Genomic DNA, 20449 nt, shown 5'->3' with positions numbered 1-20449 from the left:
TTCTATTTAACTTTTAACATCTTTGAGATATGTACTCCAGGAAGTGTTGTTCTATAATTATTTGGAAATGTAGATAATAAATAGTATAGAATTGTCCGAAATTAATAGTCCGTTATTCAGAAATAATTTTACGTCCTTCCTTGTCCAGTTTATAATTAGTGACAATGGCATAAAGTTACTATTAGTACAGTCGTGGATTCGGATCCGCTGTTTTACTACATATTTGAAAACCTCCAAATTTTGTGCACGAAATCAACAATGTGAGATGTATCAAGCTAGTAATTGAAGTGAAGGCATATGAGAATATTAGGTTAGGTTTATTACTATGAAATGTATACGATTATGTATTAGAACTATATTACATTCTAAACAAAACTTTGAATGCTTATATATTTATGTTCTTTATTCCGGATTTTTTTAAATATTTTTTTTTGGATAATTTTTCTCCGACCGGTCTACGTACTACATAGATCTATAGTCGGGCTTCCCTGTGCGAGAGTTCAGTCTCACTCACGTATCGCTTCAGTCACCGGTTCAATGTCGCGCCCGCGCTTGCGTCTCGCTCCGACAGATTAAAAAAAAATAAAGCAAATATTTCAACTTTTTTCACGTCACCAGAGACATTTTTACATCAATTTTTGACATTATTTTGACGTTTATATCAACATAGAAATGGAAGCAAACGGTACTTCGGAATGCACCAACTTTGACAGTTCATTAGGTCAATTTATTTTGAACAACGGCACCAAATATGAACATGACTCCACGAAGTATGTAAGCGATGTGAAAGTAAGCGGGAAATTTAAGAAATCTCGAAGTTTTGTGGAACTTAGTAATATGAGTTCAGTACAAAGTTTGAACTTGATGGAGAGAAGGGTGCTGGTTATTTATACAGGAGGAACGATTGGTATGGTGAAAAATGCTAAAGGTGGTGAGTATATTTTGATATTTATTACTGTTTAACAGGCAACCGTACTATTCAAGAATTCACAGAATTGAAGCTAGTTAGATCTCTTGTTATTTTACACAAGTAATAATAATAAAGTTTCTTTCTATTTTATTTTTTATTAAGAAAAGATCTATTTCTTTGCCAAGTGACAATGAGCATATAAGACTTAATATTAATTAAATCATAAAGTATAAAAAGTTTTCTATAAAAATAATAATAAATTAAACAAAAAAACCACACTTATTCAATTTTCATAAACATCGCCTCAATAGATAAATCAAGAAACCTTTTAACTAATATTTTAATTCAATCTTTAAAACAAGGTTCTCGTCGCAAACACGTGTATAAAAACAAGTTCAGTGTATCAATATGGGGTATTACGGAACGAATGTTCCGTCTTGCATCACTTATTATCTTTCATGATAATCATGATGTTTTTTTTTTCGTATTCTTTCATAAACATAACATGTTACAACCCCGCAGCATTACGAAATCCCGAACCGCCACTGGTTTATATTTAAAAGGGAGAGCCATAAAGAAAAATTTGAATGGGTTCCTCTGGGTTACGGAGGTAGGCAGAGATAAAAATTACAATTGGTTCTGTGATACACCTCACTCACATCTTCCACTTTAACTAAATACTTAAACTTAAATACTTATACAATCTTTTTAAAAAGTCAAGAGAGACGTTATCTCTATCGTTCTTTGAAAAAATCGGGGAAAGGATTTTTGTATGGAAGTTTGCATAGATTTATGGATGAATGAAAACGCTGTTTTTGCGTAACTTTCTGCTTCGCACAGCAACATTATGGAATGGTCTGTCCTCGGTGGTATTTCTAAATTACTACGACTTCGGCTATTCCTCATCTTCCTTAAACGGCAGCAACGCATCTGCGGTACCTCTGGTGTTCAGACGTCAATGGGCGTTCATGACCTTATTTTATTAAGGGTCTCATGTTCTTTTGTCCCTATTTTTATAAAAAAAATACAATCTAGTAGGTAGTTGCTACATGATTATTTATTTAATAAACTTAGGTATTAATTTAGCTTTCTAAAATTTCAAAACCGCACGCAATAACGTAACAAATTGCTTTAATCTGGTGCAATTTTAATGAAATTGCACAGCGTACAGTTGTGTACAGAGTAATTACCTCGTGCTACGATAATCCAGTAATAGATTATCGTGACTGACCTATCTGATATACATATATGACGTCTGTTTGTATAAGACAACGCCTCTGTTGGTTGTTTACTCTGTATATAAACTCGATCACGAACGTCAGTACTAATTAGACCTTAAAACAATAGTCTACAGTCTACAGGATTATGTGAATTGCAGTTTTGATAAAGTTATTTAAGACTAGCGGTTGCCCGCGACATCGTCAGCGCTTAAAAATTAAAAGAAAAATAGCCTAACTTACTTCCGCACGCATAAGCTATCTACCAGTAAACGTCTCGTCAAAATCGGTCCAGCCGTTTCTGAGATTATCTGGAACAAACGCTGATTTCCGAACACACATTTAATAAATTGAAATTTATTTTTATATAACATACTGGCAATCAAATAGTAAAGATCAAAAACTTTGCAATATATTTTACAATAAATAAACTAGGGGATAAGTACAACTTCAGCTGATGACGGAATGCTGTTTATGCAAGTAGAAAATTTAGATTATATAAAAAAAAAACAAAACAGCAACAATAAATTTTGAAAATAATTAAGTATTTAAAATTTTCACTAGTATAAGTTAAAACTTTAATAACATCAGTACTATGAATACGAGTAGATAAAGACCAATTAAATTCAAAGAAGACAAAGTGAAAGTTCAGTTATTTATTATCTTAATAAGCTGATACTAATTTATATGTACTAATTATATAAATCATCTGTGGAAAGTATCAATAGAAATGCGCAGTTTTATAGCAAATCATAATAAAATCTACACGTGCGAATGCAACACGAATATGCATTTTTGATAACATTATACTTTCAACGCTCGATGGAGCGTAGATTATAAATAAGAAAATAGCTCTGATATTCGAGATAAGTATTCATTCATTCCTTCACTCTGTCACCCGTTCGTATGACTCAAACTTGAACGCCAAAAACGTGAAAAAAATCCGTTACCAAAATTTGTCAACGTGTGTTTTATACAAATGCTTATAAATGTGCTGAAAATGAACTTAATTTTAATAACTATATACCAAGGGTGTAACTTACTAAGATGCCTGCAATACCTATTTTGACAGTATTTTATTAAAAAATTGAACGAAAAAAAAACAACTTCCAGCTACCCTTTGTTCGTCGGGTGGGGTCGCTCTTTTATCTCTACGCTCTACCTAGTTCAAAACATTTAAAGTCGATTTACACCAGTGATTATCAAACTTATTTCTTTTACCGTCCCCTTTGAAAATTGTTCGTATCAACGACCATGGCTAGAGCAGAGCCTGCCCATAGTAACGGAAGATTCCACAGCAACGATAAAAATATGTAGAGCATACCTGATATGTAGCAGGAAGTCTAAAAGATTGGGGCGCACGTAACACACACACACAACTATGAAGATCGTGTAAATGCTCATGCTTGGTCAGGCATCTAAGAATATATATAAGGCGAAATACACATCAAATAAAGCTCTTCCGTTTACCAGCATTAGGTGGTTTTATTTCCCCGTGCTCCGCACTGGGGGTGCACCGTTAATTATTGCCGGTGCACCTCTTATGCGAGTCGTTCTGTATATCCGCAGTCAGTCCCATACCCGGGGCCGATTTAGGATGTACAAAAATCAATTGTTTTTCAGTGCCCCCCATTTTTTATTCACTCTTAAACTTAAAAACCACAATTTCATTACTTTAATTAATTTCAACGCCTCCCATTTTTTTGCTACTTAAAGCCTTACTTACTTTACCCACTTTGAGAAACACTGATTTACAGTATGATAAAGAATATGATGTCACATTACACATAATATTAGGTCCTTACATATGAAATTGGCGTTTTGTATGGGAGGAACAAAAAGTCGAATATTTTTTAATATAATATATTTAATTAATCAAAGTATGAACCATTATTTTCTATGCACTTTTGCCATCTCATAGGTAGTTCATTGATCCCTTTACTAAAAAAACCAGTCGGACGGGAATCAATAAAATCTTTGAAGGCGATTTGGACTGCCCCATCGGAGTTGAATTTTTTCCCTTGCAAGAAGTTATCCAAATTTCGAAAAAAATGGTAATCTGTTGGAGCAAGGTCCGGGGAGTACGGAGGATGTCTTAGACTTTCCAATTGAAGCTCTTCTAATTTAGTAGCCGTCTGTTGCGCAGTGTGTGGTCTAGCGTTGTCGTGAAGCAGCAGTGGCGTGGAGCGATTGACCAGCCTAGGTTGTTTAGCCGCTAGCTTTTCCATCATGGTTTGCAATTGCTGACAATAGACATCAGCCGTAATAGTCTGGCCAGATTTGAGAAGACTGTAATAAACAATACCGGCACTAGTCCACCAAACGCTTACAAGTAACTTTTTTGGGGTTAATTTTCGCTTGGGGCAGGATTTGGCTGGCTGGCCAGGATCCAACCATTGCGCTGAGCGCTTCCGATTATTGTAAAGAACCCATTTTTCATCACAGGTAATGATTCGGTTTAAAATACCTTCATTATTGTGCCGGATTAGTAATGTAACGCAACAGTCGACGCGCGTTTGCCGGTTTGCTTCAGTCAATTCGTGAGGTACCCACCTTTCAAGCTTTTTAATCTTCCCAATTTGCTTCAAGTGAATTAAAACAGTTTTATCACTAACATCGCAGCCTGCAGCTAACTCGGACGTGGTTTGCGATGGATCCGCTTCCACAATAGCCTTCAACTCTTCATTATCAACTTGAGTCTCAGGCCGTCCACGGGGCTTGTTCTGCAGATCGAAATTTCCAGAACGAAAACGTTGGAACCAAAAACGAACTGTGTTTTCTTTTGCAACACGACCGCCATACACATCATTCACCCTTCGAGTCGTTTCCGCAGCACTAGTGCCACGGCGGAACTCGTACTCGTAAATAATGCGATATTTTAAGTTTTCCATTTTGTAAAATGAGTGACGCAAACAGAAAAAAAAACAGAAGAAAAAAAACAAATGAATGACGGTCATCGAACCACAAATACATGAGTCTATAGCTGTACAAATTTGAATTTGGAATTCCTTACCAAAGAGGAGAGATTCGTGATTAAAGTGGCCAGTACGAAAAACGCCAATTTCATATGTAAGGACCTAATATTATGTACAATTATGTTAGACATATAGTATTATAGAGCTTATCTGTGAGATTCCACTGTTGAGACATCCGTAACAAAAGAAAACAAATGAAAAAGGTAAATGAAAAGTTACAGTTAATATCATTATTTGATGTTACTTTATTGTTTTGTTTCAGTATTGGTACCGCAAAAAGGTGCTTTCGAAAATCTGATACGGACGTATCCGCAACTGCACGATAATGCGTCATGGAAGCAAAGGCTATCGGAGAATAATTATGACACTAGCTTTTTGGTGTTACCAGGTTAGTACAAATAAAAGATAATAATTTATTGACCGGAGGGAATAAGTCAAATTATGACAGCACACTAGCGCCCCTCTGTCAAAAAAACTTAGCAAACTACGAAAAATAAACGACGTTCACTCTTGATCTTTATAGCAGAAGGCGACAAAAAGATAGCAATTTGTTCTACACTTAACCATCTGACATTAATACAAACGATTCGGGTCAAAACCGAAAAGGTGACAGCCTTAGGTATAACTACGATAAGGTTTTTAACACATGGATCGATCCATGGTTTGCATGATGAGATTCAAATTTGGAATATTGGACCATCCGGCTTATGTCCCATAAATTTTACAGACGCCAAGGATTCTTGCTTAAAAGTGATGTATAAAATAATGGAGTATGAGGAATTATTGGATTCTTCTAATATGACTGAAGCGGAATGGATACGAATCGCTCAAGATATTATGGTAAATGGTTTTCTTTACCTACGTATTAAACAAAAACAGAATTAGAAAAGCACAAAGGACTTTTTCTCAAAATACGAGTTCAAACGCCCAGCATTCGTTCATTTATAAATTAACTTTATGCTACACGTAGTATGGAAATAATAAGTACGTTTTTTGTAGAAAAACTACTCAATGTACGACGGGTTCGTGGTACTACAGGGTACGGACACTTTGTCGTATACGGCCTCCGCTCTGTCCTTCATGTTTGAAAATATTGGGAAATGCGTTGTACTCACTGGCTCTCAGGTAAGTTTGTTTTCTTTTATTATATTTTATGAGAAGTTACTGTAGCAAACATTTGGTTCTACGGATTTTGAGGATTCTTAATATTCTGGTTTTATTTTTTTATATTAGACCTGCACAGCAAATGAAAGTGATTTAACTATCGTTGAAAGACTACCTTATACCTTAAATCTTTGGTAACTATTATATCAGTCTGTTATCAATCCTCTGCCGGACAGAGGCTTTCCTCAATTGTAATTATAAGAATAGGGTCTTCAATCTTATATCATCTTGTTATTGTTCCTTTCTATCGTTTTGTTGAAGTTATTAATGCTTTTAAGAGGACATCCAACAATCTATGGGACTTGTCTATACATTAATAAAATTGGAGCGTCTGTATGTAACATACTCGCGATGTATTTGAGTTGCTGATAACGAAAAAACAATTTTAATTTTTTTTGTCTGTTTGTCTGATTGTCTGTCTCAATGTTAGTCCGCAAGGCCGTGTTTGTTCCGGGTAATCTCCGGAATGGTTGGACCGATTTTGACGGGAAGGTAGCTGATGCACGCGGGCTTGTTATAGGCTACTTTTTTAAATCCTGAAAGCTAGTGAAGTCGCGGGCGTCTGCTAGTATACAATAATACAAATAATAATGCATTTGATATTTTTGTAGATCCCAATATTCGAGCCGCGTAGTGATGGCACCGACAACTTTGTGTCATCTCTCATGATTGCAGGAACCTTGAACATACCAGAGGTTACCATATTCTTCGGCAGCAAGTTATTTAGGGGAAATAGGTATGCACAATCTATACAATAAATAAAAATGGAGTGTCTGTATGTTATATTGAAAAAAGAAATATATAAAAATATTTTGCGAAAATGCGTCGCTTTAAGGAAAATGCAGTTTTTAAAAATGTTGTCTATCTGTTTGTGTGGTGATCTCCGAAACCGCTGAGTTGAATTTCTCAGGACTTTGACGAGGAGGTAGCTAATGTATGCAGGGATATAATAGGCTACTTTAATTTCGCACTAACGAAGTCGAGGGCGACCGCTAGTATGTTTAAATTTGTTTATAGCTAAGCTATTACAGTTAATGCAGGAGCTATCTGGTGGACTAGGCTTTTATAGATCTAAAATTTATCTTATTCTAAATGTCACATATTGATCGTAAATGCCTCTTGTACGTAATCTGTCTAGGCAACGTGTAAAGATTCGGCAATTAGCGTATCAGATGAATTCATTCCCAAAGTTTCCATACCACCGAAGATCATTGCCTGGGAAAACTACAAGCTGACGGAAATCACGATCGTACGGTGAGATAAACGTTTTATTTCTAGAACGCGTAAGATATCTGTAAATAATTTCTACGCTTTCGACTCCCCGAATTGCCCACCGCTGGTGGAAGTGGGTATTAATTTCGTCGTCAACAAAAAGTTGATCTTCAAGCCGAATGTCATTGACAAGTTCCAGCTGCACGCTAAGATGTCCAAGAATGTGGGATTATTGCGGATATTCCCGAGCATTAGTGCGTCAGTGATAAGGGCATTTTGTCAGCCTCCTATTGAGGGTACGTAAGTATGGAATTCATGTTTAAACCAATAAAAGTACATTGTAACTAATATTTAACTATTCTAGATTCTACGGCAATAGGTATATTTGGTCTTCTCGTTTTTCCTACTTAGTAAATTAATTTGCGGTATTATTTTTGCATGTAGCCAGTACAAATAACGAACTTATAGACATTTAAAATTAGTCTACTATATCTATTGCTCTATTTTGACTTTTTGTTTCTTATTCTTGTTTATTGATTTGTCTATTTGTTTGTCGTGACACATATTGTCTCTGTTTTTTTCAAAGATATTGTAAGATATGACAATATGCGCAACACAAGTGCATTGCAAACGAAACTCTTAACGTACAAAAATAAGGTCTTATTTTCTTCGTGATTTACCTTCCTTTTTATTATCCTAGGTGTAGTATTGGAGAGCTACGGCGCTGGTAATATTCCTTCTAACAGAGAGGACGTACTAAAAGAGATTAAAGAGGCGGTGGCTCGAGGCGTGATCGTTGTTAATATCACGCAGTGCAACACTGGTGCTGTCTCGTCTCTCTATGAGACAGGAAGAGTGAGCAAATCATTTTTTAAAAGTGGTAGATCCCGCGACAACAATATTTGTTGGATGCAAGAATGGGGCGGGTTAACTGGTGGAATACCACGACCATACAGAAGACAGGCGTCAGGTGGAAGCAATTCCACGTGCAGTCTAATGTGTAGTGTAGGAGGTCTAATTTTAGTCGTTAAGTTGATTTGACGGAGGATATATCCTCTTTCTATTTCCTCCTCTGTCGAAACAAGGTAGACAACGCATCTGTAATTGCGGATGTTTATGGGTAGCGGTTGCTTCGTTTTTAAGACGGATTCACGTGACCGCTTGCACGTTTGCCATCTTATAATGTAAAAAAATGTTTTATGTTACCGACTAATCGAGAATGTTGCCCGTTTGTAATTTGCCTAAGTAAATAGTAGATTTGGTAAAATTTCGTTGAGCACCGATAACAACGCAAAAATCAATGAATTGTTCTGGTCTACAATTTACCTGGGTAAATTATAAATTGGCAGCGCTCATGATATGCCAGTTGAATGATTAGTACATTTTAACGCTATTGTATTCTGGATGAAACCAGTTCAATCCAGTTTCCAAATTTTTATAATTCTGCATTCAAATTATGACTCTATGTTTATGTTATTACAGTTGATATCAGAATGTGGGGTCGTTTCGGGTTACGATATGACACCAGAAGCGGCACTAACGAAACTGTCCTATATTCTGTCGAAAACGGAACTCACCCTACAAAAGAAGACAGAGGTGATATTGCACTGTATTGCATTCTAATAAGGTTTATTTTTGCATATTTATTGATATAATATTATATTTTGCAGCTTATTTCTCGGAATATAAGAGGAGAGTTAACTAACACATCTACGATAGCTATTGAGGTATTCAGATTTTTTTTATTAGCAAAAAATTATTTGAAATAAATAAAATAATGATGTATGTTCTTTCTCCTGTCAAAGGACCATACCCTGATAGATGCAATTGCTAGCAGCCTCAACATGACATGTCCAAAGAAATTAGTAGAAGTAACAGAGAAGGTGTTTAGTGCTCTTCTCTTCTATGCTATAGATAATAACGACTTCCGAGGTGTTAAAAAGATGATAGGTGAGTTAAGCTGGTGTTTAAAAATCGGATTTTGTACATTAACTAGCTATCCCGTGACTCTGTCTGCGTGGTAATTAAAAAAGTAACCTATGTGTTCTTTCAGACTATGTTCTACTTTGTCAAATTTCATCAATATCCGTTCTGAAGATATCTTCTAACATCCATCCATCCATCTAAACTTTCGGCATCTATATATAAAAGAAAGTCGTGTTAGTTACACTATTTATAACTCAAGAACGGCTGAATCGATTTGACTGAAAATTGGTGGGCAGGTAGCTTAGAACCAGGAAACGGACATAGGATAATTTTTACCCCGTTTTCTATTTTTTATTCCGCGCGGACGGAGTCGCGGGTAAAAGCTAGTTTATAATATTAGTTAGATTTACAGCTATTTTCTAGGTCGCCCTTATTGTATTAGAAATCTACATACCTTCCCTTAGGGACTGATTAAAGATTTTTTTTATATTACAAGGTGGCAAACGAGCAAGCGGCCACATGAATTCGCTGAAATGGCGAAGCGACCGCTGCTCTTAGACATTCGCACCCTTAATCGACTATGGAGGAGATGCACAAAAAGAGAATATCTAACCTTCCTATGCATCTCCTCCACCATCATATCCACCTCCCCTTCACATTTATTCCTTATAAGAAAAGGAGTGGGAAGGGAAAAAGAACTAAAATTAGGTTTCCGGCACAATAATAGTATAATTTTCTAGATATGGGTGCTGATGTTAACGTGCAAGATTCGGATGGTAAGACGGCCTTACATCAGGCAGTCATCAAAGGGAACATTGAAATTATTGAATATCTTTTAAAGAATGGAGCAAGCGTTCATTTGAAAACTATGTAAGGGATATTGCTGTACTTTTTTTTTGTACAGATTTTGAAACAAAATTTATATGTTTTTTTTAAATTCTGTAACAAGGCTTATGAAATTATTATTTAACTTCTTTTTATTTCAAAAAGTAAAACGGTATTAATTATGTCAGAGCTTTCATACAACAAACAGAGTGTTCTCTACTATATAAATAGATTTTAATTAAATCTTTATATCAGAATTTTTAAATTTAAAAACACACTATATACAGTTTACATGTTGGACGCAAGTTAAATAATAGGTTCATTTTTCCTGCAACGTGTTTAATCACCAGGTGCGGCGAGTCCCCACTCCTGACTGCGGTGAAGCACGACGAGGAGTCAGTAATAAGAGTCCTGCTGCAGTGCGGCGCGCACCTGACGACTGCTGACTCGAATGTGGTGATGGCGCTGCTGTCGCTGGCGGCGAGGAGTGGCAACATTCGAATGTTAGAGTCGCTGAGAATGGCGGGAGCTAATCTCGGCGGTTGCGATGAATTGAAGCAGACGCCTTTGCATCAGGTGAGTGAAATTAATGAATGGAGTGAATGGTGAATGACATTTAAACACTGACAATCGTTACTTGATGTTGCCATAATATGACAACCCTTTACGCTTTTATAAACAACTAGCTTTTACCCGCGACTCCGTCCGCGCGGAATATAAAATAGAAAACGGGGTAAAAATTATTCTATGTCCGTTTCCTGGTTCTAAGCTACCTGCCCACCAATTTTCAGTCAAATCGATTCAGCCGTTCTTGAGTTATAAATAGTGTAACTAACACGACTTTCTTTTATATATATAGATTTTACTAATATAGTCGAAATATTATATTTTATTTGTTTTTACTTTAGGCGGTACTTTGTAATCAAGAAGGTGTGGTACAATATTTGATCAGGAACAACGTGAGAACAGATATAACTGATGTCTTGGGCTACACCGCATTGGCCTATGCTGAGAAACTGGGACACGAAAAATTAAAACGTACTTTGAGCAATAGGGCAATACTCTCCGTGTTACATACAGAATAAACTTTATTATAGTGTTTATGTTTGAGTGAATTTGTATAATTTAATGTTTTTTTATCATAAGAATATGTAATATTTTTTTGTGTGGAACAGTTGTTTTTATTTTGCTATTTTACATTTTATATTTTTATTGAATTGTTGAGTATTTTATCGTTATCGATATCTCTTAGTATTGGATTAGTGGATATTAAAAGTGCCGCAATAATAATATTTGTTTAATTTTGTAATAGCAAAGTTGCTATTCTGCATTTCGTCTAATCAGTTTCAATGCCAAAGCCCTAATTTTAATCCACTTTCCCCTATTTTTACAAGGAAACTATGGGAATGGGAAGTGCATTTGGTGGTGGAAGGGATGCACAGAAAGAGGATATGTCCCATTTCTGTGCATCTCCTCCTACGTCGGTAAAAGGTAATATATCTACAGTTGCAGATGTCTATGGGCAATTGCTTCGTATTTTCGGCGAATTTACGTGGCCTTGCCTCATTTGCCAATTTATTACATACTAGCTGTCGTCAGCGACTCCGTCCGCGCGGAATTAAAAAAACCTAATAAATAGCCTATGTGTTCTTCCAGTCTATGATCTACAATTAAGTCAAATTTCATCGAGATTCGTTAAGTCGATCTGAAGATACCTTCAAACAAACATCCATCCATCCATCCCTCCATCCATCTATCTAAACTTTCGGATTTATAATATTAGTAAGATATAAAAAAAACTGATTGACAAGGAGTCGTCCGCTCCTTCAACTGTTTGTTCAAAACCGAGACATCATAATTTCCGGACTGTTATATTTCATGTGACAAAGAGGATAAACTGTAAAATCATTAATCCAGTAGATATTTTTATTATTTGTCAGCATTCGATGGTATAAAAGTGTTTTTATAAGAAGATATATTGTCTATTATTTGTGTAAACTGATAATCATTTAATGGACAAGGTCTGAATGTGCCGCAGTCTCCTCCATTCCTGCCAACTCTGTATGCATATTCAACATCTGTGGTGTTGAACATGGACGATAGTAGCTTGTTTCTGTAATATAATTAATTCAGAAAATTAATTTAATGGTCTTCACGAAAAATGAGTTAAGGTGGCAAGAATTAAGGTCACATTGAAGAACAACGATAAAGTACGTTCACCAATATTAGTACAATTTTAAAAGGGAGAGAAAAAATGTTTAAGAATCTCTAAACATAAATAATTATAATATATCATACACGATTATCAAATTGCAGTTTACTGTATATTTATTTTAAAAAAATGACAAGTACGAAAGTTTATTACTTTAAGATACTTTACCTCGTAATTTTCTTCCAAGCATTTAGATTTCTAATGTTGGCAGTCCGACCGGCCCAACAGGCAAGTCGAGCAGGACATCTTTGACCGTTAGATAATATTATATTTGCAATATCCGTAAGCCCATCCGGAATATAATATTCATCCTCTGAAAAGAAATAACAGTATAGTATAGACGGGTAGTTCTAGAAACGGATTTTTCTGGTCTATACCCTTTGTGTGTACGAGTCTTGATTTTTTTATATGGCAACAATATTCTCATCTGCCAGGTACTTTCTAATCTTTCTTTCTATTTGACTGAGTTTAGAGCAATCTATCTATTGTTCCACGTTTATATTAGTTTAAATACAAGGAAGAATAATTATACTCATTAATTTCTGATTAAAAAATAATATAAAAACTTCACGGAATATAAAAAAAAAGAAACGATCATCGAGTGGGCGATGACGTTCCATATTCAAATAACAAAATTGTTACAAAATTGTCAGTTACATTAAAGTCATGGCGTAAAGTCGATTTAAAGATTACAAAATAAAATTTCAGTGATAATATCCGATTCAACTGGCAATAAGTAATATATAAATTAGTAAGTATCTATTAAAATATATAAATTTAGAACATATCAAAATGTCGACCAGTAATAAACTAGTATGTTTCTTTGTGGTTTCGTAATTAATAGAGTCAATGAAAACGGTAGAGAATTAAAAAAATGGGGTCAAAATTGTGACAATTGGTTAAGACGGTTGACCGTAACAATAGACACCATTTCATTGACGATGACAATAACAAATTGACACGTTTAACCAAATTTTATTATGCGTTTTTTTTGGACAATATATGAAGTGTTTGTGTATTGTTGACACGTTTGAAGGGGAGCAATTTTACTTCTTAGAAATCTTTGTTTCATAATTTAATTTATCAAATTTCAATTTGAAGTCGATATCCGCAATCGTAATTATTGAAAACATTATGAATTATGAAGCAAAAAACAGATCAGTTCAGTTGAATCAAAGTATTAGATATCAAGATACAAATCAAAGTTTTTGAAGAGGTACAATCTGATACAAAACAATTGAACTCGACAGGTCATGGAGCAACTGTACATGCTTGAGATGTTCATTGACAAAGTCACAGTTTTTGTATCCGATGATGATGAAAAGAGCACAAACAATAAAAAACTGATTATTAAAATCAAATTTGGACCTAATACTGAATTTATTATAAAAGAAGGACAACTGGCGGTAAATGAAGGCAAAGACGATGATGTCATCGACGTTGATGAGAGTGGTCGGAAGAAATGGACGAGAACGATTAGAGTCGGTAAATCTTATCTATTTCCATCATACCCAGATACGTTACTTGTAATTCTCAGTAAGTTTCCGCTGGAAATTGAAGTATGGAACGATGACGATACTGAAATAAATATATTTGTTGGCGTCGGTACTATGTATTGGCAAACGGAATTTTTCCACATGTTAAAAGAAACTGCTGATATTTGCAAGGTTCATGAACCATTAACGATTAAAGAAAATGCGCGTTTGCTGGCCGAATGTCATTGCAAACAAGTAGGAGAAATCTCATTTATTCTAAGACTTAGTGCCTTGGGTAATAGTATAATAACAGAATTCCAACAGCCGATGAGAGATCCAGATTCGTTTGTATTTAGAACAAATAAAGCTCCGAGTATGTTCGAGTGTAAACGAATAGAAGGCGACGATCCTAACTTCTGTATGGTAGGTAGTCTGTATGAGACAACAACACTGGAAGACCCAGATGTTATAAAGAACGCTGTAACGAAAATAGAAATTTGTACAGAAGCCTCAACTTGTGGCATGGACAAGTCAGGTCCCGAAAGTACTTGTAAGCACGGAGAAAAAGATAAGAGACCATATCCGATAGATAAGATCAGAATGGGAGATATACGCGGTCCCTGTGGTAACCCGAACTGTCCCTTAGCACATAAAGTCAAAACTTATATTAGAAACTTGGATAGCTACAAAAATAAAGTCGGCGTTGTTAGTAACAAAGGTGACAATGTAACGAAAAAAATATGCGGGAAGTGTGATTGTAAAGATGATCGTTGGCACAGGGAAAGTTGTCCATTAAAGAAGGAAGCGACTGTCAAAGTTGAATGCGAGGGTTGCAAGGGAGTCACCGAAGAAGGAGAAACATGCGAGGATAAAAAGAAAAAGTTAATGGGCACAGGTGCCACACCGAAAGGCAGTAAAACACAAGTCAATTATTTATTTAGCACTATCAAATTTCAAGGCCTTAATAGCGGCGCTCAGTTAAGAAATGATTTTATACAGAACTCACTTATGAATCCTTATTTAAAATCTGATTCGACCAACAAGAGTGGATGTTCCTGCTCTCAAGAGCCGACATTTTGTGATTCTGAAGATATAAAGTATTTGGTAAATCAGGACATGTCAATGGAGGGCCAAGAGAAGAATCTTGAGACCGATGACTCCAAGTGTTATATTAACGTTTACAATTGTGTAGTAGTTCGTGATGAGAAAGACTGTAGTTGTAATCCCCCAAAACCGACTCCATTGTGCAGAACATTCGATTGCGAGTGTATGAGCAAAATGACTGATATTGCATCGAGAAAGAATCATAAACCTTTTTGTCCTTTATACAAGCACAAAAGTACTTGTCCCGTGACAAAGATTCATGAAGAAGAAACTCAAAGAGAGGACGATGAAGACGAAGCGGAACCATTACCTTATGGCTTGCCTCCAATAAGTCTTGGACCTTGTCCTATCATGGGAAGACCGTGTAGCGTTCCAGATGGTTTCGCTAAAATGTATAAGAATGCGGCTTTGCCAGCTTTACCACCTAGTTATAGTGACGCTGGCAAAGTTTGTTGTTCGAAAGAGTACGAAAGGGTCAAGAAAGCGTTGCAAGAGTATATGAAATATGAAAAAGACCACGACTATAGATGTGTCAACAAATTCGACGTCGACACTGAGAGACGGTGTTGCGACAAGGAGCAACATTTAATGGCTCTGATGGGCAAAGGCTGCTGCGGCGCACATAAGATGGCAATACAAGAAAAGTTCAATGAGAAGAAGTAGCTTCGGATATAATTCATTGACATTTTATTTTGTAATCTAAATAGGTTGTAAATCTTGATCAAAATTTTTACAAAAACTATACTATTCATATTTAAAGAAGAAACTTTTAAAACGCGTTTATCTTTGAAATAACAATCTTTGGAATATTTATATTATTTTCAACTACCCCTCCTTATGTAATAAGTAACATTCATATTGTAATTTATAATAAAAAATGAACACATTTTGAGATTTTTTTATTCTACTAAAAATAAGTCCTTGAAGTGTTGTCAGAAAAAAATGATTAACTACAAATACTTTAAGTGTCGTAGTTGATCGTAGTAAGATGCGTCAAAAGACCAATGATTTGGTAAAGTTATTGAAAACTACAAGAAATGTAATGAACTGTATTGTCAAGTCTGAAACTAAATGTCAAGGGACCGATCATTGTCAGGGTTTCATAGATAAAGTCTATGTTCAACTTTAGTTAATTTTATCGTATTTTTATTTATCGTATCGTAAAACCTCTGAAAGAAATTGTCCTGACTCCTGTGTCTTTTGTGTGCTGTATGATTCATGTAATGGAATTGTTTTAAGAGTATCTGATAAGATGGGTGATGATGAGGAAAACGACAAGAAGAAGAAGAAGAAGAATGCATCTAAATATAATTATTCTTTCGGCGATGAATATCCAGGTAACGAATATTTTTTTACCTTTATTCTAAACTCCAGTATACAAAAATTACAGATTGTTCAATGTCTCATATTGTTTTGTTCATCGTTTCATAGGGAACCTAATCGGCCACAAGGCATGCAATCAGTTCCAGCCGGGGCTTCCGGTGCCTGCGGAGATGGGCTGGCTGTGGAATGCAACAGATATCCCTGGCCTGAAGGTAATGAAAAAAAAAAAAACGCAAAGAAAACTGTTGAAGTGCTACATTTTCTCAGACTTTTTAATCTGTAGACATAATGAAATAAAATAAATAATGAAATCACTATCATTTTCTAGCCTCGGCGTGGTTGGACGCCGGGTGGTATTGGGAAAAGTGTCGCTAAAATGATGACTTTCAAATGTCCCCGAGGTGGCCAAGACAAGGACAAAAGTAAAAAGAAGAAGAAGAAAGGCCAGAGACCTGGCGCTGACATGGGGGGAGGTGATTCGGAACCTGAAGAGCCCCTTGAACCCAAGCCCGCGTTGAAAGTGCAAAGAAAAGGAGACGTCTTTACTATACAGGTAGTATCAGATTGTTTCTTAAGTATTTTCTTACTTTTTTTCACAAAATCGTCGAGATGACGTCATGTGCGTTACATGAAATCTATTGAAAGGAATTAGCTTTAGTAACATTTATAGCTTCACAATATTACACTAATGATGAAATTAATTGGTATTAGTCAACGATTAAAAAGCCACAAAACATACTTTTTATAATATAAGGTGGCAAACGAGCAAGCGGACATCTGAATTTGCTGAAATGGCTCATCGCACATAGACATCCGCAATTGTAGACGCGTCACCAACCTTTAATCGATATAGGAGGAGATAACAGAAAGAGAATGTTTCCCCTTCCTATGCATCCTCTCCACCATCAAATTCCCTTTCCTTATTAGAAAAGAGTGGGAAGGGAAAAAGGACTAAAATTAAGCCTCCGGAACGAACCACTCATCGGACGAAACACGGAATTACTTCCAGTTCACTTCTGCCTTCTATGTGGTCGTGGTATTGCACCGGACGAGCCGGCACATTCGTGCAACCGTTGTTGTTGTTGCTGGCGTCTACCATGGTACTAATGAAATATATAAGATGAATTATTTCTTTTGTCAAGGTAAATCCGCTAAAAGATCTTACTGAGATCAACCCCAATGAAGATCCTTACGTTGACTGCGATCCAATGGTATTTAAGATTATAAAAAAACGCAGTCCGGAGGAACAAGCTAAGGTAGAAGCTCGTAAGATGGTTAAACTGAAAAAGCAAAGAGACGCTGAAATACGAAAAGCACTAGCCGAAGCGACTGAAGATATCTGCAAATGTGCTTACATGGATGTATATTGTAACGATTTGAGTGCAATAGACAAAGTTATTGAGAGTTGCCCTGCTTTTAAGGAACCTGATTGCATTTGCAAAGAAGAATCTCTTAGTTCTTTATCAAGTAATGCAACTTGGGATATAGAGTATACTCCGCCATTTGGTTGCTTTGATTTAGCTCCACGTAGGCGTCAGAATCTCATACACGTTGAAACCCAGTATTTGCCAGAAGACGCTGGCATTGTAGAAGTTGCGAAAGTCAACAAGAAATCATTTACCTCAATAAAACCGAAAAAGGTTTGCGGTCAAAAGAAAACGAGAAAGATTTGTACACCGTGTTCCAGTTAAGTTATTTTGTTCTTTAAGTTTGTTGATATGAAATAAAGTGGTACTGTCTATTTTCTTTTTAATATTGTAGATAGTTACCATTAGATTTAATTCAAACACTAATAGAAAATGTTTGTGCACCTTTTCTCTAACGTTGAAATTCAAGTTAAGACGACTTATTCCCTTAATAGAGTAAACTTCGTAGTTTATTTCTTCCACATAGTTCATAAGTTAATCAACTTTGCTTGTTGATATTGATTGGTATTGGATATGATATTGTTTTAAATGTACAATTTATTTAAAATTTAAAAGTAAGATATCCCTTGTTTAAAATATTTATTAATATGCAGAATGTCCGGGTATGCCGTGAACTAAAGAAGATCACAAGTTTCTTGACTAGAAATATTATATACAAAAATTTTAATTAAAATGTCAGCTTGTTTGGTGACGTGGCATTTAAAAGGTTAAGATGAAATCAACGTCTTTTCCGAAGTAGTCGAATTTTATTATTAATATTATTTTAAATATTTAATATTTTATTTTTCGGAAAAATTAAGCTACACTAGCTTAGCTTTTTTAACATTTTATGAATGACATGACAATTAAATGTGTTGTAATTTTTTTTTTAAATAAAATTTCACTATTCGTAACCAGTTTTTTTTTAATTATTTTCGTTGTAAATCGGTATAAAGGTTAGTTGATTAAAGCCAAATGATAAATACTATAAATGCAAATATTTGAATGGATTTATGGATCTTTATATTCAGAATGTCCGATCGGATCTGGATGTAAAAAAGAACAGAGAAATATTACGAATGTGCAATACGCTCGCTCGAAAAAATTAATGTTTTTTTTTTCATCTGAAGCGAACGAAGTCGTTGGCTACATTATTATTAATACTTACGTCTACTGTATCTATGGTTTTGTACAGTAATGCCCTTGCTGAACACTGACGCTAGCAGACTGGTCACAATCACTAAGGCACCGCCAAACGCTAGGGATTTCGGGTCGAAGTTTATTTTTGGTAAACCCTGTAAATTACATATTATTCATAGATATTCTATTGGGGCATAATATTTTTTGCGATTCCGTCTAATGGACGTAATAAACTTGTTCATTTAATTCAAAAATTGTACATACATTTCAACATTTAAGGGAAGTCATTGGCTCCTTTAATACAGGGAAACCTAGTAAAGGAGTCAAGGTTATAATGAAACAGATGTGTAAAATGTACAATAAAGATTTATTTATTATTATTATTAAACTAAGAAGCTGAGACTAGCATAAATTCCTAGTTAGCAACACCAGTATAAAGTTAGAGAAAATATATTTGTACTTACTAAAGTACCGTCGGGATGAAAGTTTTCTTTTATTGGTATTTTTAAAAATGGTATCGAGAAATCTAAATTTATCTGGAAAAAAACACAAATTAATTTTATCGAAACTGTGTAAAATCTATAATTAAAAAAAACTTAACAAACACGTACGCCAATTCCATCCGAAACAGAATTAAAAGAGATGATCTTCGGTGATCTTTGATGTTCACTTTGATCACAGGCGGTTAAAGTTATTAAACAAAGAAGTAACACACTTTGTGGTGACATTATTGAAAAAATATGAGCTAATAAAAAGAGATGTTGAGAGCTCGAAAACATTTATACGTTTGTCGCCACATGTGACTTAGGCACTAAAGTTGTCACTAGCTTTCTTACATTGTGTGCTAATAATGTAATGACTAGAAAGATTCGACATCTTTGCATGAAAGCGCTAGATTATAGAGTAATAAAGTAATAGACATGACAAATACACTATTTAACTTTTTCATATATCAATAACCATTATATCATAAGTTAAATAATCTTTACAATATATATTATTACCTAGAATTTTTGTACACGCAAAACTTAATCTTGTCTCTATTTTTTTTCAAATTTGTGTTTCATTTTTTGAAATTCAGTTATCTTTTAACTTAGTCAATTTTGACGATACTTATGATTATAAAATGTTTATAATTGCATTTAAAAAAGTTTAGGAATTATTAATCTCAAAATCGTTGCTAAATCTACATCAGTTTATATACTTCCCAGCTCTCGAAGGCTACCCTACGTTAGCATTAACTAAGTTACGTTAGTGACTTAAGTCATAAAATATAATTCTCGTCGCTTTTTCACTATAAAGAGTGTATTTATTTATTCATCTCTGACCGCTCTGTAAGATTATTTAGTTTTTACTTTAGAACGCTTAGGTGATTTGAGACAATTTCACACTGGCTGAAATGTTTTACTTATTTTCACATTAGATTGTTCGTGCTGCGGCTACAAAATACCTGTGTGTTTATTAACTTTTTTATTATTTACTAACTGAACTCGTCACGCGTTGTAAAGCAAAGTAAAAAATGAAAATTTGAAAAGATTTTTTTCTGGGCCGAAAACGCTT

General features: G+C 35.0%; 3 protein-coding genes across 3 annotated transcripts; 2 read left to right on the top strand and 1 right to left on the bottom strand.

Annotated features, from left to right (window-relative positions):
- Window positions 1–524: 524 nt before the first annotated feature.
- Window positions 525–10692, top strand: LOC106712048 (L-asparaginase). Its single transcript, XM_045681780.1, has 11 exons — window positions 525–931; window positions 5365–5490; window positions 5830–5942; window positions 6102–6227; window positions 6878–7002; window positions 7545–7774; window positions 8179–8333; window positions 8961–9074; window positions 9149–9205; window positions 9284–9428; window positions 10580–10692. Exons 1-11 carry the CDS (start codon window positions 673–675, stop codon window positions 10600–10602), a joined length of 1473 nt encoding a protein of 490 aa, XP_045537736.1. The 5' UTR covers window positions 525–672; the 3' UTR covers window positions 10603–10692.
- Window positions 10693–12158: 1466 nt separating this feature from the next.
- On the bottom strand, window positions 12159–19617 carry LOC106712049. The gene is made up of 5 exons (XM_045681990.1): window positions 19605–19617; window positions 19354–19415; window positions 18918–19044; window positions 12610–12754; window positions 12159–12342 (listed from the first exon to the last, which is right to left on the bottom strand). Exons 1-5 carry the CDS (start codon window positions 19615–19617, stop codon window positions 12159–12161), a joined length of 531 nt encoding a protein of 176 aa, XP_045537946.1.
- LOC106712054 lies at window positions 13079–15742 on the top strand. Its single transcript, XM_014504498.2, has 2 exons — window positions 13079–13192; window positions 13692–15742. The coding sequence occupies exon 2, from the start codon at window positions 13695–13697 to the stop codon at window positions 15681–15683; it is 1989 nt and encodes a 662-aa protein (XP_014359984.2). The 5' UTR covers window positions 13079–13192; window positions 13692–13694; the 3' UTR covers window positions 15684–15742.
- Window positions 19618–20449: the final 832 nt, after the last annotated feature.

Source organism: Papilio machaon, chromosome 17 (genome assembly GCF_912999745.1).
Source record: "Papilio machaon chromosome 17, ilPapMach1.1, whole genome shotgun sequence".
Taxonomy (NCBI): domain Eukaryota; kingdom Metazoa; phylum Arthropoda; class Insecta; order Lepidoptera; family Papilionidae; genus Papilio; species Papilio machaon.
This window is presented reverse-complemented; position numbering and strand designations above follow the sequence as displayed.

Excerpts from the sequence above, each read along its gene's own strand:
- LOC106712048 (XM_045681780.1), top strand. The coding sequence starts at position 673 with ATGGAAGCAAACGGTACTTCGGAATGCACCAACTTTGACAGTTCATTA. Across the intron at positions 5,943-6,101 it reads GAATCGCTCAAGATATTATG|AAAAACTACTCAATGTACGA; the intron begins GTAAATGGTTTT and ends CGTTTTTTGTAG. Across the intron at positions 6,228-6,877 it reads TTGTACTCACTGGCTCTCAG|ATCCCAATATTCGAGCCGCG; the intron begins GTAAGTTTGTTT and ends ATATTTTTGTAG.
- LOC106712054 (XM_014504498.2), top strand. The coding sequence starts at position 13,695 with ATGGAGCAACTGTACATGCTTGAGATGTTCATTGACAAAGTCACAGTT.
- LOC106712049 (XM_045681990.1), bottom strand. Across the intron at positions 19,045-19,353 it reads TTCATCCCGACGGTACTTTA|GGTTTACCAAAAATAAACTT; the intron begins GTAAGTACAAAT and ends TGTAATTTACAG. Across the intron at positions 12,343-12,609 it reads GCTTGGAAGAAAATTACGAG|AAACAAGCTACTATCGTCCA; the intron begins GTAAAGTATCTT and ends ATTATATTACAG.